Source organism: Dermacentor albipictus, chromosome 3, assembly GCF_038994185.2.
Source record: "Dermacentor albipictus isolate Rhodes 1998 colony chromosome 3, USDA_Dalb.pri_finalv2, whole genome shotgun sequence".
In the NCBI taxonomy this organism is placed as follows: Eukaryota; Metazoa; Arthropoda; class Arachnida; order Ixodida; family Ixodidae; genus Dermacentor; species Dermacentor albipictus.
Window position 1 is genome coordinate 100,025,059 of NC_091823.1, and position 21,517 is coordinate 100,046,575.

A 21,517-nucleotide genomic window follows, 5' to 3' on the forward strand; every position below is an offset into this window, starting at 1 on the left:
AAGCGACACAGCGATCCGTGTACTTCCTCAACATGTATCCTGTTCCGCAACCACGTTTAATGCGCGGTCGCATGTGCTATACGACTGAATGCAATGAGAGGACATGCATCCGTATAGACGTCACATGAATTGGCTGAGAGCAAAACGTGAACAAGGTGAATGCAGGAGCCAACGTTTCGACAAGTGGACTTGTCTTCTTGAAGGCTACGTCATTGGCTGCGTCACTTGTCTCTCTTAACGAGGCGTTATAGTGCTGCAAACATCGCGCTTTAAGGAGCATGTGTAGTAACTTCCGATGAGAACAGCGCGATATAACACACAGTCCGATCGGAAGCAGTATATATTAGGTACAAGTCTTGTAGACGCGAGTTGCTTCTGCGTTATTACGACCCCGCGTGTCGCAAGACGAAAACACACAAGCGGCTGACAAGGATGCAGACCATGGCAGCGCGCGTCTCCACATCTTCTTGTGTGTTTTCGTCACGGTGGCACAATATGGCGTCAGTAAGATCTTGATCATGGCTAGTTGGTTCATATGTAGAACTGAGATTTAACAGCGCGAATAAAACAAGCACACGAATAAACAAATACCAGGCGCAGGCGTCTTTCGTCACGGAACGCGCTGATCGTAATAACGGTAATAACGCAGCAGCGCTACATTAGTCACCTACGAACAGCAGTTTCTCTTAGATGTTCAGGTAATTTCCGCCTTTTTTCGGAAGCTTAACTGAAAAGGCAGAAAAACGCTATCACAGACGATTTCTTTAAAATCTGTTTGAAATGTATAGAAGAAAAAAGAAACGCGGTATAGTTCTTATCCTTTCTTTTTCCTTTCTTCACACGAACAAGCGTCGCTGATTTTTGCCTGCGTGTCTGGGCGCTGTTACCAGGTTTACCAATTGATCGATTTATTTATTTATTTATTTAGTGCGTATTACGTGCGTAAAAAAGAAAGTAACAGAAAGGAAAATGTAAAACAGTAGGGCAGTGCGGGCAAAACAAGGAACAAGTATTAGGGCCGGTTACTCAATGTGAGTGTTTGCTGGGTGTTTTAGTCAGTTCCATTCTGTTACTAATTCTGGTGGAATTGCCAACGTCCACTCGCACACCCCGAACACGCGCGTATACATGTCTTTCATCACTTCTATGAGTAAAATATAAGCATATTCGAGCATTGTATCGCGGTTGTTCGCTCACCTGCAGAAGCCCCGCCGCAAATTCCGGCGCGTGTGTATAGTGTGTGTATAGAGGCCGGATAAGGTATGCGAGAGACTCACGCTGGGTATGTTGTCGTTGTTGCAGACCCCTTCGGAGAGGAGCCGGTCTCGTATCTCCCAGGCGAAGATGGAGGGGCACTCGCGCTTGTACTCGGCGATCTTGCCCACGACCGGAGGAGTGGCCACGCGAGGCTTGCTGCCCCCGATCGCCCGGGGACGGATCGAGCCCGTCTCGTAGTACCTGCACATGTTGTTGCAGCAGCAGCGGGGGATCGTGACGCAATGCACTTTAATTGTTTGGCCTAACCGGTTTATTTGCGTAATACGCACACACGCACACACACACTCACACACATGTAGAACAACACAATTAGGCTTAGAGTGACGAAGCATTTTTTAAAAACCCATTTTCATGTTCATTAATTTGGCAGGGAAAGCAGGTCAATTATTAGTAAACAAATGGACAATTTTTTCTCTCTCTTTATTGGTTTTTCACTTTGGCGCCTAAATTTTAGCGCCAGCATGTCAGTGTGACACCCGGGTTTTCAAGGTCATCCGCATATTTCTGGGCTGTGATGCTGTCCAATTTACCGGAAAAATAACGATTGAATGGAACCGAGTACAGGAAGCTGTCAAAATCCATGAACTCATGGCGAACTGGTGTGAGAACTTAAAAGCAGCGTCGCCACCCGTCCTTTCGTGCTCGCATCTTTTATTGCTTATGCGACGCGTCATCTCACGATGAATATAGTGATATTCTATAAGAGGCTGTCCAAGCCTCGCTCGCAGAAACAATATCGGGAAAAGGCGCGCTTAATTGTATTCAAGACTATGTTTAGACTATATACACAGTAGAATCCCGGTAGAACTACACAAAAAACGTATCATCCGGGGAAAACGTAGCACCCGATAACATACGGCGCAGCTATACAGACGACAAGGAAGCTAAATTCACACAAAACATCATTTGACGTTGAATAGAAAGCCAACCAACATCTATTGAAACCCCGCGCTAAATAAAGCTCGCTATCGCTGCTTTGCAATTATATAGATTGACCGTCATAATTACTTTTTTGAAGTGGTGGTAGCTGTGAATCACACTTAATGAAGCTTGGCATTTACATCTGGAGCATGCGCCGAACGTTCGATCGATAACAGCGTCTCGTCGAGCACTTGAAGTTATTTTTCAGTTTTCGCGCAGTCATGTATATAGATCTAACGGCGCAAGTTAACGAACGTCACGACACGTGGCGGTAAAAAGAAACACCGCAGTCGGACAATGCCGCGTCGACGGTGCGCTATCACAGCTTTTTGAACGTAACAACCGGCAAGGTAAATGTAACAAACCGGAAGCCAATACACATAAACCCTATATGGGATCTAAACGGGACTTTACCGTTTCAGGTCGTAAGAACCGGGAAGGCGTGACAACCGGGAATGTATTAACGAGGTGATATGCGTCATGCGCGATTAACGAGACGCCGAGCGGTCGAAAAAGACGTCGGTGGTGTCATCACCTTCCGAGTATCTTGGAGACGCATCCGTTGGAGACCTGCAGGATGCGCGAGATGTCGCACGGCCGGGCGCCGGAGTGCGCCAGCTCGACGATCTTCTGCCGCGTCGAGTCCGGCAGAGGCCGCCCGTTGACGTACACGCCCCCGAGCTGGTTGACGCCGCTGTGTCCCTTGTGGGGCATGTGGTCCCCAGCGGCGGACAGCGCTCCCCGAACCAGCGGCTGCAGCTCCACGGTGGACAGCCGCACCGGCGGGCTCAAGGCCCGCGTCACCCTGCGACACCGCGACGAATGAATGAATGAATGAATGAATGAATGAATGAATGAATGAATGAATGAATGAATGAATTTTGTTGAATAGGCGCGTGAGTACAACATAAGTCGACGTTGCCTAGTTGCCGAAATATCAGTAAGAGTTGTTGCGCTACACCCTCGCCACACCCACACAACGTGCCACAAAAGAAGCTGCACTGAGCGCGGCCGCCATACCACTGCAGTCAGTTTTGTGCCATGCTGGCACTGCAGACTTGTGGTTCATTTTCTCTAACGAATTATGGTGTGACTGCACAGACGTCCATTTCAGTTTTATTCAGAGGGGTTCGCGTTCTCACTTTTATCAGTCAGGCAATGTATCATCTGTCAGCTGTATTATAAGTTGAGCATGTAAGCTTATACTTATGCGTGACTAGATGCATCGTTGGCATCGTTCGATATCGAAGCTTGGGGGACGCTTAAGCTTCGGCTTTAAGAGTGCGATAGCATTCAAAGATCGCCGACTGCTTCTCACGCTTCCCGGTAACTGCAGCTTATGTCGCCGTAATGTTTACCGGGAAACGCTGGCGGCGAATGCTATGCACGAAGGCGAGCTTACGCGGCCTCTTGCATGGGTCGAACCCGGAGGTAGTGCACGGCTGCGCAAAAAAATTACATATTTTCAGGTTTCTGTTATTCTTTCGCACATTTAATATTTACGGCTGCGAATATTTAACATAAAAGGCATGCACTGTCGGAGTGTTGTTTCATGACACTTGTTTGTGGAATGTCATTCTCAAAATTCCGAGGCATAACTTCGCCGAGAAGGTAAGACAAAGTATGAGCAACTTTAGTGATAGAATCGTGTGGCAATGTAACCCGCATATATATATATATATATATATATATATATATATATATATCGAAACGCGGTCACGTGACAAAATGCCGCATATCGTATAGCAAGGCGTGATATGCCTAAATGTATGCGCAAATTTTCGCTTGTGGACAAACTCCGCTGACACCGGTACCGGATTTTCTGCGACACGTGGAGCGTTATATCGCGTTAATAATTGCTGTAGCGGCAGCCCCGGCAGTTGCAATTAGCGGAGATGGCGAAGCCATGGCTTCCCCATTCTTCATCTCTAAAACTGGGCCACGACAGCTCAATTTGGTTCACAGCTAAATTAATTTTTGTCTGGTATATTAAATTATAAAGGCTCATTTGAAAAATAAAAGCTTGCTGTTTCTGGCTAATTAAAAGATTGCCATTGACTGCGTATACTGATGTCGCTATGCGACATAAAATTTGACAAGGCGTCTATATAGGCTTCCTTCTCAAACCAGCGACAGAGAGAAAGACGTCGAACAATAACTCTGCATGCGGCAAAACTGCCTTTCTTGAACTTTCGCGGAACGGGAAGAAAGTGCATGTATATATTTTACGCTATTCGCTAAAGCTTTTTTTCGTGCCTATGGTAAGATGGCGGCGATGCGACTTTCCCTCGTGGACATCGATCATTCCAGCAAAACCTTCTTGGTTATGCGCCATCATTCGACTGTATACATGCGTCGCGTGCGCGGATGGTGCCGTTGTCGCGCCACGCGCATGACGCAATCGCCGCTAAATTTAGGTTCGCGCGCAGCGTTCACAGAGGCGTATGCAGCTCAGCATGGCATACGTTTGTCCACCCTAGCAGGAACGGTGGCGTTTGATATGGAGCTCACTATGCAATATAGTGGGTATCATTTATCAAACACACACTGGCGCTCACCAGGAATTAAATGTCCTACAACATGATCAATTTATTGCAGGAATTCCACGCTCGTTCGACTGTATACGTCCTCTCCGCGTTCGACACATGCACGGTCTTCAGAAACGGCGTGCAAGAGACTCGAGCAGCAAGAACACGGTGGAACGTGTCAGTCTCGATCACATGTAGAAGCGCAGGCGCAGCAGCCCCAGTCAACGTACGAGCGCGGTGGGCTCGAGTGGCATGTGTGTGTATGGTATAAACTCGAGGGTGCATGCCATCAGTAGAAGGGTCATTTCTTCACCCTGGGTCGCGCCCAAACAACATCTGCAAATCAAACTCCCTGTATATAGGTAGCTTCCTATTCGTGCACGAATAGGGAGTGAGCACAACTGCAAAATTAGACCGGGAGACGCCCCCTGCACAGCTGTAACATGAGTTGGGCCTGCGACCTCTCCTATATATCTGTATGCGCACCTTCTGCAGCAGGCGCAAGATGTTTCACACACTCTACTGTGGCTGCGCTCCTGAATTACTTAATTACTTATTACGGTAATTACTTACTAATTATCGACAACATATATACCGCACTAACCCGCCATGGTTGCTTACTGGCTATGGTGTTGGGCTGCTAAGCACGAGGTCGCGGGATCGAATCCTGGCCACGGCGCCAGCATTTCGATGGGGCCGAGTATACTTAAACACCCGTGTATACTTAGAATTAGATGCACGTTGAAGGACCCAAGGTGGCTCAAATTTCCGGAGTCCCCCACTACAGCGTGCCTCATAATCAGATCGTGGTTTTGACACGTGAAACCTCATAATTTAATTAATTAATTTAATTTAACGCCAGGCGAATTGCCACAGACAAAAATGAAACAGAAAAAGAAAAAACAAGAAAAATTATTGAATTGATATGCATACCAGGTACTAAACGCAGCAATCGGTGATTTTACCACAACGCTAACAAAACGACCGACTTGTGAGAGTTTCCGCATTTGCATAGTGTTAACAACCGACTGCAAACTGTTGAGATTTCTGCCGCATGATTTCTGCTCATTTCGGCGTTTCTAAAAACGAATTTTTGTGTGCTTTACGTACGCTATTTATAACGTGTTGAGCACTACAACAGCCTCTGCTCGTTTCGTTAATAAAGGCGAGCTCTCAGCCGCTTTGGAACCGATTACCGTCGGAGTTAGTTACTGTACGGGCATTCTGGATCACGTTTGCTCCCTCCCCACAGAACCCCATCTATACAGCGTTCACTATTTTAAGTATATAGACAAAGCAACACCAAATCATATAGTGCGCATGTTCTAGTGACGCGGCCGAAAATGCTTTTAAACGTACACATCACAGCCACGACGTCTTATGCGACGCCGTGACACCCGCTAACAGTCTTTAAGTTTTTTATTAGTGGTCCGACTTGCAGTGTGATTAAAGCAGCCTCCCGAAGAACCGTCAAGTGAGTGTAATCGTTTGCTTCGTGCAGAGGCACGAGGCGTCAATAGGCTAGTCCATGAGAGACCTCTGGCCGTTCGTTGCGCTTCAATTTGTAGATGCAGCAGTAAGCGAAGGAAAGGGAAGATGAAAAGGTGCGTTGGCTCGTCATCAGGCCGCTTGCGTGATAGCCACCCATGATACAGAGACATTGGTGTGTACTGTGTGTGATCAGTACTGTGCCCTAACGCTTCTTCCTTCGAAGATGGGAGGTGGCGGGTTCAAACACCTTGCAGTGTATAGTGTGAACCGGTGATTACGTGCAGGCGATTACGTGAAATGGTGATTACGTGCAGCTTTACTTGGCGTCTCATCGTGCCGAACACAGTCAGCCGCATAGCGAACTAGCCATGGACGTGGTTGATAATTGTGGAGGCTGTTCGACGCGGCGTCACTTTAATTCCGGCTGCAGAGTTCTACTTTAGTCTTTAGATTTGTCCTGTTGCAGTGTTCTACTTTGGTCTTTAGATTTGTCCTGTTGCTCTCCTTCCCTTTTTCCTCCCCTCCTTCCTATCTTCCATTTCTGTGTTGCTGTCGCCTCCCTTCAGAAGAGTATATAGGCAGGCGTTGTGCCCCTTCCGGTGGCAGTTGCCAGCCTGCTCCTCGCTTTCCCTTTCCTAACACCTGTGTATGTGTTCAAAACAAATAATAATAATAATACAGAGACAACTGCCTTGAACGATGAAAGCAAACGGTATACGACAAGAGTGGACATTCGCGCCTGCTCGCGAACGAAAACTGAACGCGACTTCTCGAGCAGTTCGCGCGCAGCTAAGTGTAACGGAGAAGAGTTGTGCTTCTCTGTTTTCGTTAGTTAGCGGTTCTGTTAATTTGTGGACTGCGGTTTCGAATGCGGCAACTTCGCAACTGTGAAATGCTGCAACGCACGAACGGATTCCCACTGATTGCTTAGTGAATCGGTAGCGAAGCGTAATTGCAGCATTATATATTTGCGATGAGCGCACGTTGTCGGCATCGAGGGGCACCGAATATGATAGGTAGCAGTTTTGTTGCTCTGAAAACGCGCATCGACGCTATGGAAGCAGATGTGGCACGTTGTTACGGATATGACGGGCATGCCGATCCGCGCGGGCTCCGCGCCGAAATTTATTATTATTATTATTATTATTATTATTATTATTATTATTATTATTATTATTATTATTATTATTATTATTATTGTTGTTGTTGTTGTTGTTGTTGTTTTCGTCGTCGTCGTCGTCGTCGTTGTTGTTGTTGTTGTTGTTGTTGTACATGTATACTCCCTGCACCTATAAGTCACGCATCAGGTCGTGCTCCCCCCCTTGACGACTCCGGTGACAGGTTTTGGGACCACTTTGCCTTCCAACTTTCGCGACCCGTTGATTCGACCTGCATACAATAAATTTTATTCCGATAGCAATTATGCAAAATTCCATGCAATGTTCGCATTATGCAAATTATGCAAACATTCCATGCAAAATTTCGCCGTCGGCGTTGCCGTGAGGTTCCGCATATATATTTAGGTATATGTATGCTATATGCTTATGCATGCCGTGTATATGCAAGGTAGATACTACATTCAAATCAAAGTTGATCAACCGCCAAAGTTGCTCAAACCGGGTCTTGCACATTCTTGGGGCTCGCCGGGGAGGGACATGACGTTCACCGGAAACGACGTCATAGATGGCCCCGCCCATTATCCCTGCGAGACCTCCCCGTTGTGAATACCGCTTTGAAACCCTAATTTCTTTTTTTACACCACCAGTGAGGAGTATCAGGTAACCATGAATTTTAAAGATGTTGTGTTCACAGTAGTGCATATAAGCGCTGTATACAAGAAACAAAGCAATTGGTGGCTCACTCTATACAGCTGCACTGGGCCCTGAGAATCAAAGCACAAAGAACAAAAGACAGCAAGCGAAAAAAAAAACGTGGTATGGGGGAAATGAACAAAAGAGCGCAATCAAGCCACTACACGGCAGGCACGCGTCGCCACCATTCATATACGTATATAAATATAAAGCACGAAGCGTCGGCCGTCTCCCTTGCAGTAAGTTCGCGTTAACAACGGGCTCACATCATCACGCGGCGCCCAAACTAATGAGGCGGAAAATGCTCCTCGCGTCAAGTAGTTCGTCGCAAACACTCATTTTGTTTTATTCTGTTTCTCTGGCTGCTTTTTAAGGGTCTACAAGTCCAACTTTCCGCTTTTTTTTTTAACCTCCTTTCTGTCTTTCGTGTGCTTTCTGCATTCTCTTTTCTTTAATCCACAGCCCTTCCCTCCCCCTCCCCACTTATTATCTGCATCGCGTTTCTTCTTTTTATCTTCCGTTTTTGTGTCGGCGTTCGTTTGTTAATGTTATCATTACTTATCGGTCGCGAGAAGATTAACGTTCGCGCAGGGAAGCGCATAAGCAGGAGCCCGTATGATCGCGCCTCCGGCGGAACGTTTACTAGGGGGGAAAAAAAGAAAAAAAAAAGAACCCGGGAAATCGAAACTTTCGCGCATGTCTGCCGCCAGCTGCGGGCGGCAGCCAATCAGGACACGCGCGAGCTCCACGCGCGTTAATAAGTTGGCGCGGAGGCGCAGACTGGGCGCTGCACGAGCCATATCCGTCAATCCAGCGCATTGCAAGCGAGCCCGTTGTGACGTCTTCGCGCATCGCGGTTAATTGTTACAAGTTATCTTTAATGCGCGGGTGTGCCTTCACTCCGTGAACGCGTGTCGTGCTTTTTACAGTGTTTTATTTCATGATGAGAATGAACTGGCGTATTCTTATTTACTCGCAGGTTTTGTTTAAGCATTAGTGGGTGTGTCCTCGTTTTTTTTTCGTACTTGACGCGAGCTTTCAGCTTTCAGAGCACGGTGACTTGTATGTCTATATATACTTGTCCAATACAGTCTTTAATTAAAGTGCTGGTGGCATTGCGTTCACGCGTGAGATTTCCTAAAATGTTTGTTTTTCCTCTTCAAATTTATGACGTTTTGGTTTCCTAATACTGTATGTATACAAGTCATAATGTGTCAAGTGTTTAGCACCTTGTGAAAGAGAGAGAGAGAAAGGGAGAACGAAAGTTAGGGAGCCTAACCATACTGAGTCCACTTTGCTGCCGGCCCTACATGTGGTGAGCGGGATGGGGGAGTGTAAGAGAGAGAGAGAGAGAAAGAGAGAGAGACATGAGTGTGTATCACACTTTCACATGCTCTAAGCAAGGTGCAACATGTCTACAGTCGGGCGCTAAAGTATGTTGCCTTCAGGTACTGAAGAAACGCTCGAATGGCTTTTTGGGCTGACGAACTGCGAGGCCAGGCTCCAAGACCTTTGTTTCTGTAGATGGCCTGTCGTCCGCTCTTTTCAAGGCACACTGGATCGAGAGTCTGGCGTTGGTTATCGAAGCGAGAACAGTGGCACAGGAGATGTCTGATGGTATCTAAACACTTGCACTTGGCGCACATCGTTGAGTCCGCCATTCCAATGCGATAGTTGTAGCAGTTAGCGAATGCGCTACTCTATATACCCACAGCCGACACATCTGTATTGCGTCACGTCGTGAAAGGTTAGCGGGCAATTTCAGTGTCAGTGATAGGTAGAGGCTGTATAATCGACGCTTAGAGTTCTGCAGTGTGTGTCAGTAACTCAATGGGATGGTACGCGCGAGGTTGCGAAGCTCTCTTGCAGCGCCTAATCTCGGTAAAGGTATAAGGAGTGTCGGTGCTCCAGCCTGGGCACGTCGGGGCAGCGTCATCGGCGAGGTGACCACCAGCGATGCCACAATGGCCCGGCAGCCACTGAAATACTATATGCATGTCCTTGTTCAGAGGCGCAATGGCAAATTTTGTTGATTTGGGCCATCGGCTGATCGTAATCACAACGTCGTAAATCTCGCAAGATTTGGAGGGCTGCCTTCGAAGCACAATGTATTGCCCATTCGCTAGGCGGTTCTTTTTTCAATGTATTCTACAGCAGCGCGAAGAGCGGCGAGTTCAGAACCAGTAGGTGTCGTGACGTGTGAAGTCTTAAACTTGATGACGACCAATTGAGATGGAATAGCAATGGCGGCGGTCGAAGTTTCTGAGACCGAATCCTTGTAATATATCTTTTTTATGCGGGACATTGTGCTTTATGTTGGACGTTGCTTTTCCATTAGTATATAGCTCATGCATATTTCATGATTAATAAAGGAAAATGAGACATTCACCCAATCGTAGCAATTGCTACAAAGGAAACCCATACGGGTGCCTTGAAAGAAAAGCCTCGAAGTTGAAGGAAAATTCGTCCTGGTCCGGGATTCGAGCCCGGGACCACCGCCTTTCCGGAACCGCCACTCTACCATCTGAGCTAACCAGGTGGCTAGCAGATAGATGGCAAGGCGAAGTCGAACTTATCAACAACTCGAAGTTGTTTGAAAAGCCCAATCAAACGCCCTTCTCGTTTATGGGATGTCACTTTCATTTGCTCTCAAAGTGAATAGCATTGCCTACATTGAGCAGCTTTTCTTGTCTAATTGGCTGAGAAGAGGCGAGGAGTATGCTCAAATGGAGAGAGTTTCGATAAGGCCGAGCGAACACTGCGAAAGTAGATAACCGGATGAGGAGGGTGGTGCCGGCCTCTGCAATTGGTCCGCCTCCCCTTTTAGCTTGCGGTGGCTGGTCGAAAATCGCGGCGGCGTGCAACGGAAGGTTAAAAGTGCCGCTAAAACGGATCCTCAGCAAAGTAGAGTGGGAAGAGCAATGTCGTATACGTGCCGAAAGTTCTTGATAACATTATACTGCTACGTAAAATCTTTTACTATGCCCAAATAAATCCATGCTCCCCGGCAGCTCCGAGTAGCTAATGCCACAGCCATCGACAGGCAGCCGTCTTCTATTCCTTTCGGAAAGGGGCAGTCTTCAGCTGTTCAGAAAATTTTTCGGTTTTGTTCGGCATATGAATACGTCTTTAATGCGTACAAATATATTTGGCGCGGTGAGTTTTTTTTCGGTTTTGTGACGTCGCATGACAGACACGCAGAGTGGTCGCATCCCGAAAAATTTTGACTTATTTCAATTGGTCAAACTAATTTCAATTGGTCAAATTGGTCAAATCGGTCAATTGGTAAAATTCGACGCCTTTTTCGCTCAAGGCGAAAAAGGCGTCGAATCAGAAATCCTAATTTACTTTCGTCCGGCCTAATCATGCATAATCAGTGTGCACATATCATATCAGATAGGTCGTTTTCGCGATTTTCGTGACGTCACCTGTCAGATGGGCGCTGTGTGTATACGGGCTCGAAAACCTTTTTTGACCAATCGTGGAGGGCTGATTGCAGAATTGGAATAGAAAAGTTTGGAATTGCTTTACGTTATAGCGCCCCAGGGGACGTATTCTGTAAGAGTCCACCTACATTAGACTTGTTCATTTTGTCTGCTGCTGAAATGCTGATTGGCTGCGGCGCGTCGCAGCTGCGGACGCGCAGCCCAGCCCAGCTAATTAAAACTTCAAGAGCAGACGAAATGGACATGTCCACTAGGTGGACTCTTGCAGAATAGCTCCCCAGGAGAATTCAACCATGCATGCGACACGTTTTAAATATAACCGTTTTCATCGGTGCTATTGATTTTGATGCGTTATTCTTGGCGTACACAATCGTGCAGGCAGCGCCCGAAGGGGATATCGCGTGAAGAGGCTCATCGAGCAAATTAAGTGTCGTGAACACGTTACATTTCAAGCGGCACGACACCCGTAAGGGAAACGCATACGTGCATATACGCCACGCAAAGGGCTCACTGAATTCTCCGCTAGGACTCTCCTTCAAAAGACAAAAGCGACAGGTGCACATTGCATGCGAGGACATAACGGTGAGTACAGCACGCAGGAGTATGGCCCTCGGGGAAACGAGAACCGGTGGGCGCGGTGTGAGCAGCGACTCGACTCGGGAGAGCGGCACTTCAGAACGATTCTCACAGTCACAGCGAGCCTTGGCGACCTCGGAAAGGCAAACACGAGGACCAGACAGCTAAGCAGCCCGCAGGACTTCCGAGCGCTCAATCAAAAAACGAGTAGCGGGGGCGAGAGGGGGGGGGAGGTAGACGTTTAAGGCACAACGTGTGGGTGGGGGAGGGTTCTCGTGCAGCCCGCAGACATGCGGGGAAGTGAGGAATAGGGTGGGGGAACACACAATAACGTTGGCCCCCTGGTGAGAGCACAAGGGAGAGGCAACGTTAGGCGCCGTTCTTACTCGATTGTAACGTGCACTTTGTTCCCGGAAGGATTGACACACACACACACACACACGCGCGCACACACACACACACACACACACACACACACACACACACACACACACACACACACACAAAGTAAGGCGCGCTAGAATGGAGTACACGAAACTAAAATTACAATAGGTGGTGTCCCAATGCCGATTTCAATTTCACCACGGCCGCTATAAATCCGATCCAGTCAAGACGTCGCTGATAATAAAGGTCGATCATACGATTGCAGCGCGACGGCAAGTGATGTCCGCACCACTGTGTCTCTGACCCAATAAATTTCATTTTTTTTTCGCGTGTGAGAACGACTCGCCATTTCTCTTCCTCACCGTGAAAAATCTTTGTGAGGGAACGACCAAGGGTACTGCATTTTGCATTTGCCGGAGTATGAAAATCGAGGAGGGCACGCAGGGCGCCTTACGACCGAGTAAATACGGGAAACGGTGTAAAGAGTGGACTTAGTGCACGAAACACGGTTGCGGCGCCGGCGTGGCTGGTCGCACAGCGCCACTATGCATGCATGCAGGTCGCCCGCCGTGCACAGGGGCGGCGTCGGGCCTCGGCCGCTTTGACGGATTAGGCAAGGGCTTTGCGTGTACGCGCGCTGTGGCGTGTACAGATACACGCGGGAAAAGCACGTATCGGGCTCAGCCCTCTTTGCTTTTGAAATCGGCGCGAGCCAAGCGTTGTCACCGGTATGGACTCTGCTTTTGTGTATGATACCGGCAGAGTCCTTCGGTATTATACACAAAAGCGAGCACGCGCGGGTGTCCGCGGAAGGTATCGTATGCATTCGGATAAGGGCCGCTCCCCAAGCTTTGGCAGCCTGTAATATTGGCGAGTAAAGTATATATATAGGCAATCGAGTAGACGGAGTTACTGCGCCTATTTCTGACAATCCCAGTAGCAAAGGAAGATTGCCGCGTTAATTTCACTAAATTAATATTTTATCATTCTCGAAATTTGCCTTTCGTTTGTATATACGAGCCATCCATTTTCCTCATCACCATCATAACTCTTCGTAATTTGCACGTTTGTGCGTTTGTAACTTGTGCGGTAAATAATTTGTACGATTTCCCATCTTATCCCTCGTCTTCTACTTTATCTTTTAAACTTTTAGCTTATACCTCCGACCCTCACGCCTTTCTCATACTATACTTGGCCAATCGCCCGTATGTATAGCGGATAAGCGCCATTACTTGAGAGTCCGCTGGAAATCGAACAGCGTCGTGCATGTTCCTGCGCGCTCGTTTTGCTCATTCATTCCGAATGCGTGACGTGTTCTCGGTCACCAAACGGGCCGCTGGAAATTTCTATGAAGCCGCACGGCACGGACTTCCGACGTAAAGCACCCATTTTATGTATAGTATACCGTATATATACGCGTATATCCTGCGTAGTTATCGCGCTGTAATGCCGGTCACAGTGCGGCCCTTATACTCGAGTGGACGCAGTATACGTGGCATATAGTTTCTGCTCTAGCCGTACGTAAACCTCTCTCAGAGAGTGTGTGTGTGTATATATATATATATATATATATATATATATATATATATATATATATATATATATATATATATATATATATATATATATATATATATATATATATGCAAGTATAAGCGAGCTGTCGTGAATGCTCTGTTATTGTTCCGCTTAGTTGCCAACCGACAGCTCCAACAATGGTGACGTGTGTTGTAAACGCTGCGAAAAAAAAAAAAAGAACGACCGATCAGTATAGTGAAACGCGAAGAACTTCAAAACACAAATGTGCACACCGTCGTGAGCCTCGTATAGCCTCGACTACAGATGTGTACGCCGCGTGTGAGCAACTGATAAGAGATGCTTGCCTTTCGTACACGAAAGGCATTGAACAGGCTTTGTTTAAAAGTGGTTGCCGGCGTAAATATAACCGGCGCTACAGTAACGCAAACGTTTACAGTTGTTCAGCCAAAATACGAGCCACTGTTCGTGAAACTTCGCAGCCAGGATTTAGCAGAGGGCTAAGCAATGAAACCAATGCAAAGAAGAAAAAAAACGCACACAGGGCCCTGCATATTGACATACGTAATAGCAGCATGAGAAGGTCGCCTCAGCATGGGTGCAGTGCATGGTGCAGAGAGAGAGAGAGAAAGAGAAAAAGCTTTAATGATATGCTGGAGATGTGAGCCTGGCTGTTCTCCTGACATGCTACTCCAGGTTCTGGGTGATGATTATGAAATATGCGGTGATAAGCACTTAACAGCACAAACAGTCACACACACACATTTATCTCTATAGTTCATGGTGCAGTATATTACAAGTGCACGGTGCCGATCGCTGCGTGCGATCGTCATCTTCGTCGTACCTGAACTAACGCTGCAAATATATATCTCGTTAATATAGCTTTGTACCTGGGTTACACTTAACGTTATATACAGGAAAGGTGTCGTAAGAACTTCCTGCGCGAAACACACACCTGCGGGTCGTTAACTATTACCCGTGTTTACGATTTCTATACACATGTTATATTCCTAAACAAACTTCGGTGCTCGTCTCTTGTGTTGAAGGAAGGCATAAATATAATGAGGAACACCGCTAGGACTAGATACGATAGTAAAGCTTACAGAAGTGAGCACATATTAAAAAGTGCCTTCTGGCTTCCTGCGTGCATTTCTGGCTTCTGCCGTCTTGCCGCAACATTGTTTTCAACACAAGCCGAGAGGACAAAAATGCAATGGCAATATGACCTTGTGAAACACAACTCCAACTCCAAAACGGTTGAAAACATGGTGTAGAAGCCATCGACGATGATTTTGAACGCAGGCGAATGGCCCGAACTATATAGCGAACAGACGAGCGAACGAACGCTTTCCTTGCTGAGTCCAACCACCGAGCAAACACGAAAACGCGCCAAAGATGCAAAGAAAGCCATTTGCTTTGAAAAGATTGTCAGATCGACCACTGACGTACAACCGCATTGGTGTCGTAGTGGCTTTGGCTTTGGCTTTGCGCTGCTATAAAAGCCCGGAGGCGTGGGATCGAATCCCGGTTGCGCCAAGCCGCGGCCGCATTTCGATGGGGGTGAAAAAAAAAAAAAAAGATCACGCCCGTGTACTGTGCATTGGTTGCACGTTAAACAGCCCCGGGCGGTCCAAATTAATCGGGAGTCCCCCACTATACGGCGTGTCTCATAATCCGATCGTGGTTTAGGCGTGTAAAAACAACAATCTTTTTTCGGCTCCCATTTTCTCTTCTTTCTTCTTGTTTTTTTTTCTTCTTCTTTATCTCGCCTGACATGACCTTTTCCGGACTTCACCAAAAAGAAGACAGCATATGTTTATCTCAGTACCCGCATAAGCAAATGTCAATGCAATATGAGCGTGAACACATATATAAAAAGAAATTACAGGATGCCTTTCCAGGCACTGTATCCACAAAATATGGCTTAGAAGTTCAAGCCGGGAAACTAAAAAAAGAAGAAAAACGCACTAGCTATGGCAAGCAGACCATTGAATATAAACTGGTGCAATTATTAAACCTCCATGAATCGAATATTGACCTTACATTACAGACCAAGCAACTCAAACGCCATTATGAATCATTCCTTATGAATCAGACTGTATTGTTGATCGGGGGGCCAAGACCTCGTCAGGCTTTTTCGCCTTTAGTCCTTGCCTCCTGCATGGAATGGAAATGTTCTATTCTTCTTGAAAAATAAACGTATTTGTTCGTTTTAAAACAAAATTATTTCCTTACTGTTCATTTTCTTCTTTTTTTTCTTTTCTCGCCTCTATTCCTGGGCAAATTCACAGATGTTTGCATGACGATGTAAATTTTTTTTTCTAAAATCCTGTCATCCTTTCATTTTTCGCTTTTCTTTCCTTTCTCTTCCCCTATTCGCTATCTTTTATTCTTGACTTCCCTATCTTTATTTACATCTATCTATCTATCTATCTATCTATCTATCTATCTATCTATCTATCTATCTATCTATCTATCTATCTATCTATCTATCTATCTATCTATCTATCTATCTATCTATCTATCTATCTATCTATCTATCTATCTATCTATCTATCTATCTATCTATCTATCTATCTATCTATCTATCTATCTATCTATCTATCTATCTATCTATCTATCTATCTATCTATCTATCTATCTATCTATCTGTTTTCTTTTGCTGCTCGTGCCTGTCCGTCTGTCTACGCGTAATCTCCTTGCAAGGTAACCTTGTTCCCGTGCGGACTGTCAACCTCCGGCAAGGAATTCGTCGACGTTACCTATACCGACTCTCTCATTCTCTGGCAGCCGAGCGCTTTGTCTCGGCCGCGCATGTCGTCCGTGCACGCTTCTCGTCGCGTGCTTGGCGCGTGTGCACGAGCGTGCGTCATGCTTTGCGTAATAAGCCGCGCGCGGTCGACCCGACGTCTCCGCCCAGCATGGACGTCGCCGGACGGGTCGCGGATTATGCGGAGGGTGCGGCACCACATGCGCGCGTCTGCACCGCTGCTCGTCGAATATCTGTGAGCGGTGCACGGAGTAACAGGCAAGAGAACGGCGCTTCTTTTTCTTTCTTTTTTTTCTAAGAAGGCGCGCACCTTATGCACGCACGTCAGACTGCAAGTATTTTGTTCTGCAACCACACTGGCAGGCCAACGGCTCCATGGAAAAGCCCTGCTACCGGTGAAAAGACCAAGTGACAGCACAAGCGAAGTATTTTCCTAAAGCGAAACTTTTTTCCGCCTATACGCAAGCCTTGCGTAAAGATGACTATATATATATATATATATAGTTGTTGCCGAGTGCGGTCCCGAAACAGCCTTCGCGACAGTTTACGAGCTATTGGAGTTTTCAGAGCTTTACTTGTGTTTCCTTCCTTACTTATTACTATATATATGTATACATGTTTATCTCCCTTATAGCGCTCTGCTGTTTTCCTCACAGGCGAGTTATGCGTTCGTGATGAGGTGCTGTACGGAGAGCGTATAAGCGCTGAGACTCCGCGACGTTGAAGTGTGCACGTACACACTTCGCAGGACACGCGTCTATAGCTCCTCGCAGTGAGTACATTTTCGAAATAATTGTGACAGTTACGGTGACTAACGACAACATCCACTCCAATTTTCCCGATTTACGACTCACAGTGCAGAGAAAGGTCCCAATAAAATACTGTCCTGAATTAATAAGAATGTGACTTCCTTGGCAGTTATAAGCTGTTTAAAACTTCTGTCTTTCGCCCTTCAATAATACTGGCGCATATGTATCAGCAAGGTACGGCTCAGCTAGCCTCTGAAGCTCTCAATAAATTACCTCTATTGGCCTCGAGCTCCACCACTGGAAAAGCTGGCGCCACCGTCGGCGTGACGTGCTAGGAGGGATCACGTGGACATAGCGGCCGCGTCGGCTGCTTCGGGCGCGCCGAAGCGAGCTGAAAACGAGCTTAAATTCCCTCGTACGCTGCGGTTTTCATTTAGAGGCGAAATGTTCCCGCTTCGAGTGTCTCCTTTACAACGCTTGAAAGCACTACAATAGGTAATGGCTGCCTTTGAAGGCGCGCGACATGGTAGGCTACTGCTCGGTGCCGCAGGGCCGGACGCACGAAACGGGGGCCGGTGTCAGCCTTATTCGCACGTAGCCGCAGGACACGAAGCTGTGTGAAGCTTGGCTCGCAAAGCATAAAACCGGCAAACAGTCATCGGCTACAACTCGGGTATGCAGCAAGCAAAGACGCGAGGAAGATTTCTGCTACGGCGCCCGGTCTGCGATGTTCTGAAAACGCGCACTGAGACGCTCGCCCGAGTCCGCTGCCAGACTAATGTCATGACGGTTTAGTTTATGAACTTGTCGATACTATAGATACTGGCAAGTTCAGTGGAGTGGAAAGGCAGCGGTAAGAAGCACTTTTAAAGAAAGCATGGCATATGGTCATGTTTGTGTTATTAATTAATGCACTGGATTACAAAAAAGGAGCAGCGGGAAATTGCACGCTGAGAACGCCGATAAACATACAGTGCGACGCAACTCGAGAAATAGTATTGAAAGGTCAAAGAATTTAGAAAAAAAAAAGATTGAATCGTCGCGACGGCACATCACAGTCCCGTAGGCGTCGAAGTCTGTACAATGAAATTATTTTTGAACAGCTCTGAAAGCGCCCACGCAACAATGGTTGCTTGTATACTGTCAAATGCTCATATTCTGCGGCCTTAAGCTCATGGCACGGTGCGAAAATGCGCGCGTGGAGTAAGCGAAACAGTGCGCGGACAAGCATGCAGACGCGCAGTCGGTCGCTGTGAATCTGCGCGATCGCTGCATTGAGGCTTCATTCTATTACGCTCCATTTAGTTATACAAACACTATAAGAACATATTTCACATAGTTTGCTCTCAGCGTTTACTACCTTTCACGCAAGAAGCCGGTTCGGGAGACTCCATCGCGGCGACCGCGCGCAGTGGCGTTCACTGTACGTATTCGGTAAATAGATACCGTCCTTAAACGATTGTGTGCTTTCAGTTTGCCCAAGATTATTATTTAGACAGTAAGAAACTTCTCTCGTTTCGAAAGTACTTACAGAAATGTCCGGGAGAGCTCGCGCGCGGTGTTTTCAGTGAGCGCTGACAGCAAAACCTATGAGGAGCGCGCCACGTGATCCCTCATACTACGCCAGCGAGGCGCTTCCGATAGAGGGCGACTCCGTAACTCCTCGCCGCCAATAGCTCAACTGTTTCTTTACTCCATACATGTTGCAAGTCGTCTGCAGCACTTCCTAAAGTATGAGGCATACCAAGGCAATATTTTTGCTCAGCGGAATACAGCTCGGCATGTAACTGTCTGAGTCAGATGAGATAGTTTTGTGTTTGCTTGGTAGCTATGTGCATGATACAGTACAGCTATACGTGACACTCTGGGACATTTGCGCATGCACGTCGTATACCGCGAATTCAGCAGCGGCTAAGCAGACGACGCATATGACGCATCCCGACGGGCAATCGGCCTTCCTACTGGCTAAGAAATCTTACAGCTTCGCAAGTGCTGCAAACGACCATGGAGTATAATGCCAAGAAACTCGCAACATGTGCACGACCAGATTTCACAATGTAGTTTTCTTTATAAGCAGCACAAAATGTATAAAAGAGAGTGCACTATCCGAACAATACCACCAATGCACGCGTAGCGTGTTACCGAGAAAGATACAGAGACAGCGGGGTCGTGTGTTAAGTTTAAACGGACAGGAATTACTAAAGTGAGCCATCCGCGTATGCGCGGCGGAATTTCCTCCGTCGCCAAGCGAGGCGAACGACGACGGGCGCTGGAGCACCCTGATCCCCCTCTCCCCCCACCCCCTCCCCCTTTCCCGGCCAGCTTCTCGAGAGCGCTCGATGACCGATGGGCAGTGCCCGCTGACATCTTCGCTGAACCGACTCGCTCACCGACGGGCGGTATAACTGGTTCGGAGTCCACTGCATGGCGGCGCCGCTTCACCCTCGCAGGGTGTGTGTGTGTGTGTTTGTGTGTGTGCGTGTGCGCGTTCGTGTGTGTGCGTGTGTGTGTGTGTGTGTGCGTGCGTTCGTGCGTGTGTGTGTGTGTGCGTGCGTGCCTGCGTGTGTGTGTGACAGCACATGCACTGCTGCAGCCCATCCCTTCCCCTCTATCGTCGTCGTCGTATATTTAGCAATTAATGTATCGTGTTCGGCCTGGACGCGCCCGGTCTGTGTGCTCTAAAGACGAGATCGCAGAATTAATTAAGGCATCGAAGTACGATAAAAATATTTTGAAGGAAGGCTTAAGTGTTAGCGCACCATCATAAACACGGGGCCGTATTTACTTAATTTCTGGACAGGTTGTTGCTTATTAAGTGGCATAAACCGCGGAGAAAATGGGACATCGAGGAGCTGGGTGTACAAAAGGTTATCAGTCATAAATCCGAGTGGCTAAAAAAGATAAGAAACGAAAAAAAATTATAATTAGACTGAACAGAACAACATACATAAGAAACAAACGCGCAAAAATATTTGCTCCTTCTTATTTCATTTCCAGAGTAGTGTCCTCGACGTTAAGGCAACCAAACAACCGTTCCAATTTTCTTCACATAACAATAAAAAAATATCGAATCAAAGATAGGTATATATATATATATATATATATATATATATATATATATATATATATATATATATATATATATATATATATATATATATATATATATATATATATATATATATATATATATATATATATATATATATATATATATATATATATATATAACTCTAAATTTTACAGAGAACTCCCAAGCGACCCTACCGAGAAATTTGAAAGCGAAATAAAGGACGCCCTAACCACTCTGCGCAAGGCAGGGCAGATAACCGATAAGACGCTCAAAGCATTGATACCAAGAAACTCTGGCCCCGGCCGTTTCTACCTACTACCCAAAATCCACAAAATAAACAATCCCGGTCGGCCTATCGTTTCCAGTAATGGAACAGTGACTGAGAAAATATCCAGCTTTATTGACAGTCTCATTAAGGACATCCCATCTTCATTTCCCTCGTACATTAAAGACACAAATCATTTCCTTCGGGAGGTATCAAACCTGACGGTACCGGCGGGGGGTTACTTGGTCACTATGGATGTCGCATCTTTGTACACCAACATACCTCACGCCGAGGGCATAGCATCCGCAGTTTCAGCTTACGCTGACTCCAGCCAATCTAGGCAATTAGATAAAGACACAGTTGAGACTCTTTTAAATCTAGTACTGAAATATAATCACTTTGAGTTCGAGGACAAGCATTATTTGCAAATCAGTGGAACCGCCATGGGTACGAAGATGGCGCCAAATTATGCAAATATCTTTATGGCATCTTTAGAAATACCGTTCCTCGCAAACTCGGCCATAAAACCAATATTTTATAAGCGATTCCTGGATGACATTTTCTTTGTGTGGGCCGACAATGAACAAAGTCTCTTAAACTTCATTTCCAATTTCAATTCTCTGCACCCGTCAATCTGCTTTACGCACAACTTCTCCCAAAATAGTATTCACTTCCTCGACGTCACTCTG

At 46.7% G+C, this 21,517-nt stretch overlaps 1 protein-coding gene across 2 annotated transcripts in view; it reads right to left on the reverse strand.

Annotated features, from left to right (window-relative positions):
* LOC135901322 (paired box protein Pax-6-like) overlaps positions 1–21,517 on the reverse strand; it is an 80,775-nt gene that overhangs the window by 29,046 nt on the left and 30,212 nt on the right. For both annotated transcript variants that reach the window (XM_070535813.1, XM_065431068.1), the window contains exons 2-3: positions 2,735–3,004; positions 1,278–1,458 (exon numbers count right to left, since the gene is read on the reverse strand). In XM_070535813.1, coding sequence (XP_070391914.1) covers positions 1,278–1,458; positions 2,735–3,004 — 451 coding nt within the window. The remainder of the gene's footprint in view (positions 1–1,277; positions 1,459–2,734; positions 3,005–21,517) is intronic.